A 2,165-nucleotide genomic window follows, 5' to 3' on the forward strand; every position below is an offset into this window, starting at 1 on the left:
ATATATATATATATACATAATTTAATACTACAAAACGTACATATAAGACATGCACCAGAACCCTAATACTTCATCAGTTATTGACCGAAAAATACTAAAACCTATTTTCATGCCTTTAACAATAAGTCTAGGAACTTCGTATATCGGTGGCACATGCAAGATTTGCAAAGAATTAGGGCTCAAACAAACAAAATAATACAGGGTGGACATACGAAAGTAAACAACAGTAATTTGAAACAGGAGACAAAGACAATGAAGAAATAAATAAATATAGCCTTGGGGCTAAACACGAGAATGATGGATTAACATTGAGAGAAATCCTCAAATGGATATAAAGAACAGAATTGAGAGGAGAAAAAGTTTGACCAGTACTTTCTCTCTCTCTCTCTCTCTCTCTCTCTCTCTGTGCCAGTCTCTGTCCCTCCTTCCCTTCTATCTACTGCCCACATGTGACCAGTGACTGTTTTTCTATCTTCTGCCTTTTTGCCACTGGACGCTCAGCGTGCTGGTCAACCTATTAAAACCAGTAGAAACCAAGGACATGATATTAGGGGTCAGTTTATTGAGGCCAGTCAGGAGAGGTCCTCTCAGCTTGAGTGTTAATAAAAGACTGTGTGCATGTGTGTGCGTGTTTGTATGTGCGTGTGTGCATGTGTGTGTGTGCATGTGTGGGCGCATGTGCGTGTGTGCACCTGTGTGTGTGTGCATGTGTGTATGTTTGTGTTTATGTATGTGTGTGCATGTGTGTGTCTGTGTGTGCATGTGTATGTGTCTCTGTGTGTGCATATGTGTGTGCATGTGTGTGTGCATCTGTGTGTGTGCAACTGTGTGCATGCGTGTATTTGTCTGTGTGTGCATGTTTGTGTGTATGTGCATGTATGCATCTGTGTGTGTGCATGTGTGTGCATGTGTGTGTGTGTGCATGTGTGTTACTGTCTCCTTGCCCCAGCATCATGTCATAGCTGTTACCAAACATGACTCTCACACATGCCATATCCTTTATTCCCCGTCTTCTGTAAAAAGCATCTCAAATCACGGAGAGAAATATCTCTGTGCTTGGAGACAAATGATGGTAGCAGCAGAAAGGGAATCTGGGTGGAGAAAATCTGCCTCAATAAATCTCGCCTGACCCATGCCAGCATGAAACGGTGGACGTTAAAGCATTGACGATGATGATTATCAACAGAAGCACAATGAGCATGTATTGATCGGCTGCAAATAATATTGATACGTTACCTTTTACAAATGTTTGCTGAAATAATCCAACTTGTTGCGAGGATATGGTGAAAAGATCTTTGTTTAAAGATCACATTAGAATAGAGCCTGGATCAATAACACTGACTGGTTTATGGCACAGATTTAGATTAAGTACAGTACGTAATAAGTGGGGGGGGGGTATTTTCTCTTAAAGTAACAAGAATTGACAAGCTGTAAGTGTACTGATGGGTCATTAGCCTTTCACCAGCACTTCACTGTCTCCATGGACAAAACTGTTATTTCTTGCTGACTCAGTTTTCTCAGCTGTAAATAGGAACTATGTGTAGGTACGTTTGATCACTAGTGTAGCTGGCGTGGGGGGTGAGGGAGGGGGTCCACCCCGGGCAGCACTTTCCATCATGTTGTAGGCTATTGCTGTTGGCAGTATGTGTTTTTGTGGGGTCTGGGGGTGGCAAATGGAAGGGCCGCCCTGGGTGGCACACACTCCAGCTACGCTAGTGCATTTGGTTGTTATAAAATGTAGAATTACTATACATTTGTATTAGTTTATTGACCAGTGGTCTTGTGTTTATCATCCTGTCACTTGTACTCCACTATGTCTATGGCCAAACAGGATCTTGGGCATTTTTTTTAAAAACCTAGCACTGATCGTCCTCTCCTACAGCTTCTCTCTTCCAGAGAGAGAGAATTGGAGAGAGACAGGGACAGACTGCAAGAGAAAGCTAAGAAACAACTTCTTAACCACACAGCTACACTTGTTGTGTAAAACATTAAACTGTTATTTTGTAAAATAATTAAATACCTTTTCTTCTTTTTTTTTTTTTGCAGTGATATTGACTTTTCCAGCTTTGATATCTATATAGATTTCCTGGTCCGGAGTCAGGTCGACAATATCTTTGGTAAGTCATCTTCCCTTTTAAATACACACACACACACACACACACACA

At 41.3% G+C, this 2,165-nt stretch overlaps 1 protein-coding gene across 1 annotated transcript in view; it reads left to right on the forward strand.

Moving 5' to 3' along the window:
* Nucleotides 1–2,165, forward strand: part of LOC106875982 (N-acetylneuraminate lyase) — a 33,412-nt gene that overhangs the window by 15,320 nt on the left and 15,927 nt on the right. The window contains exon 3 of the mRNA XM_052966699.1: nt 2,047–2,117. Within this exon, the coding sequence (XP_052822659.1) occupies nt 2,047–2,117 (71 nt within the window). The remainder of the gene's footprint in view (nt 1–2,046; nt 2,118–2,165) is intronic.

Source organism: Octopus bimaculoides, chromosome 3 (genome assembly GCF_001194135.2).
Source record: "Octopus bimaculoides isolate UCB-OBI-ISO-001 chromosome 3, ASM119413v2, whole genome shotgun sequence".
NCBI lineage: Eukaryota > Metazoa > Mollusca > Cephalopoda > Octopoda > Octopodidae > Octopus > Octopus bimaculoides.